This window comes from Guillardia theta (genome assembly GCF_000315625.1).
Source record: "Guillardia theta CCMP2712 unplaced genomic scaffold GUITHscaffold_95, whole genome shotgun sequence".
In the NCBI taxonomy this organism is placed as follows: Eukaryota; class Cryptophyceae; order Pyrenomonadales; family Geminigeraceae; genus Guillardia; species Guillardia theta.
This window is the reverse complement of record NW_005434579.1, coordinates 262,344-263,712: the sequence shown is the minus strand read 5'-3', so window position 1 is coordinate 263,712 and position 1,369 is coordinate 262,344. Positions and strand designations below refer to the sequence as shown.

The following is a 1,369-nucleotide window of genomic DNA, read 5'->3' as shown; positions in this document are numbered from 1 at the left end:
CTCCTCGTGCTCTTGCTCCTCCTCCTCCTTCCCTTTTTTCGTGCTCCTGCTCTTCCATCTCCTCTGTTCTCTCCCTTCTCCTCTTTTTCGTCCTCCTCCTTCTCCTCCTCCTCCTCGTGCTCTTGCTCCTGCTCCTCCATCTCCTTCTCTGTTCATATTCCTCTTCCTCCTCCTGCTCCACCCTTTCTCTCTCTTCTCTCCCTGTTTGTCTCCCTCTCCCTCTCTTCTCTCTCTTCTCTTCTCTCCTCTTCTCTCGCTCTCGCTCTTCTTCTTTCTCCCCCCCTCCCCGCCCCGCCCTCTTTCTCTCGCTCTCCTCTCACTTTTCGTAGGCACTGGCACCAACCTGTGCTTCAAGCAATCTGTCGCCAAGGTGTCACACTTTGACCTTTCCCAGCTTGTCTTGACCACCCCAGGCTTCGAAGCTTTACGAGGCCCCTGCCTTCAGCTCCAGTCCATCTGTCGTCACCTGGTTCTCAGCTCCCTATGCTGGTAACACCCCTTCCTCCCTTTTTTGCCATCCTGTCGCGCCTCCGCTTCCTACTCCTCCTCAGCTTCCTCTTCCTCTTCCTCTTCCTCTTCCTCCCCCGCCTCTTCCTCTTCCTCCCCCGCTTGCTCCCTCTGCTCCTGCTCCTGCTCCTGCTTCCTGCTGTTTGGCTCACGTACACCACAGGAAAGCACGAGGAGCATATCATCAACACAGAGTGGGGAGGTTTCGATTCCACCATGAAGGTGCTTCCTCTCCTGGCCTATGACGTCATGCTCGACTCCAAGGTATCAAGAGTGTGTTGTTCTTTGTTGTGTTCTTTTTTTCTTCTTTTTATCAAATTCCTGATGCGTTTCCCCTTCTTTTTCAGAGTGTGAATCCGGGGGAGCATCTGTACGAGAAGATGATCTCAGGGATGTTCCTGGTGAGTTGAGAGGACAAACTCTTGACAACTTGGATGGTGATGGTGATGGTGATGATGGAGATGCCGATTATGAAGACTAAGATGATGATGATGATGATGATGATGGTGGTGGTGGTGGTGGTGGTGATTCTTTTCAATGTTTTTGCTGATTCTTATTGGCAGGGTGAAGTCGTTCGTCTTGTGGCTTCAGAGCTCATCGCCAAGGTAGGTGGAGGAGGGCACGAGCAGAAACGGGGGCAAGTAGGGAGGGCGAGGACGAGGACGAGGACGAGGACGAGGACGAGGACGAGGACGAGGAAGGGGAGGACGAGGACGAGGGACGAGGGACGAGGGACGAGGGACGAGGGACGAGGGACGAGGAGGAGAATGAGGACGAGGACGAGGAGGAGAAGCATGATCGTACGATGGCAGGAGCTTCTCTTTGGAGGAGAAGTTTACGACTCCTTCATCAAGGCAGGAAG

At 53.9% G+C, this 1,369-nt stretch overlaps 1 protein-coding gene across 1 annotated transcript in view; it reads left to right on the top strand.

Annotated features, from left to right (window-relative positions):
- The window catches only part of GUITHDRAFT_116430 (hypothetical protein), a gene marked incomplete at both ends in the record, with an annotated part of 5,812 nt that overhangs the window by 2,879 nt on the left and 1,564 nt on the right, over positions 1–1,369 (top strand). The window contains 5 exons of the mRNA XM_005824389.1: positions 330–370; positions 414–489; positions 671–771; positions 855–908; positions 1,071–1,112. Of these exons, the coding sequence (XP_005824446.1) occupies positions 330–370; positions 414–489; positions 671–771; positions 855–908; positions 1,071–1,112 (314 nt within the window). The remainder of the gene's footprint in view (positions 1–329; positions 371–413; positions 490–670; positions 772–854; positions 909–1,070; positions 1,113–1,369) is intronic.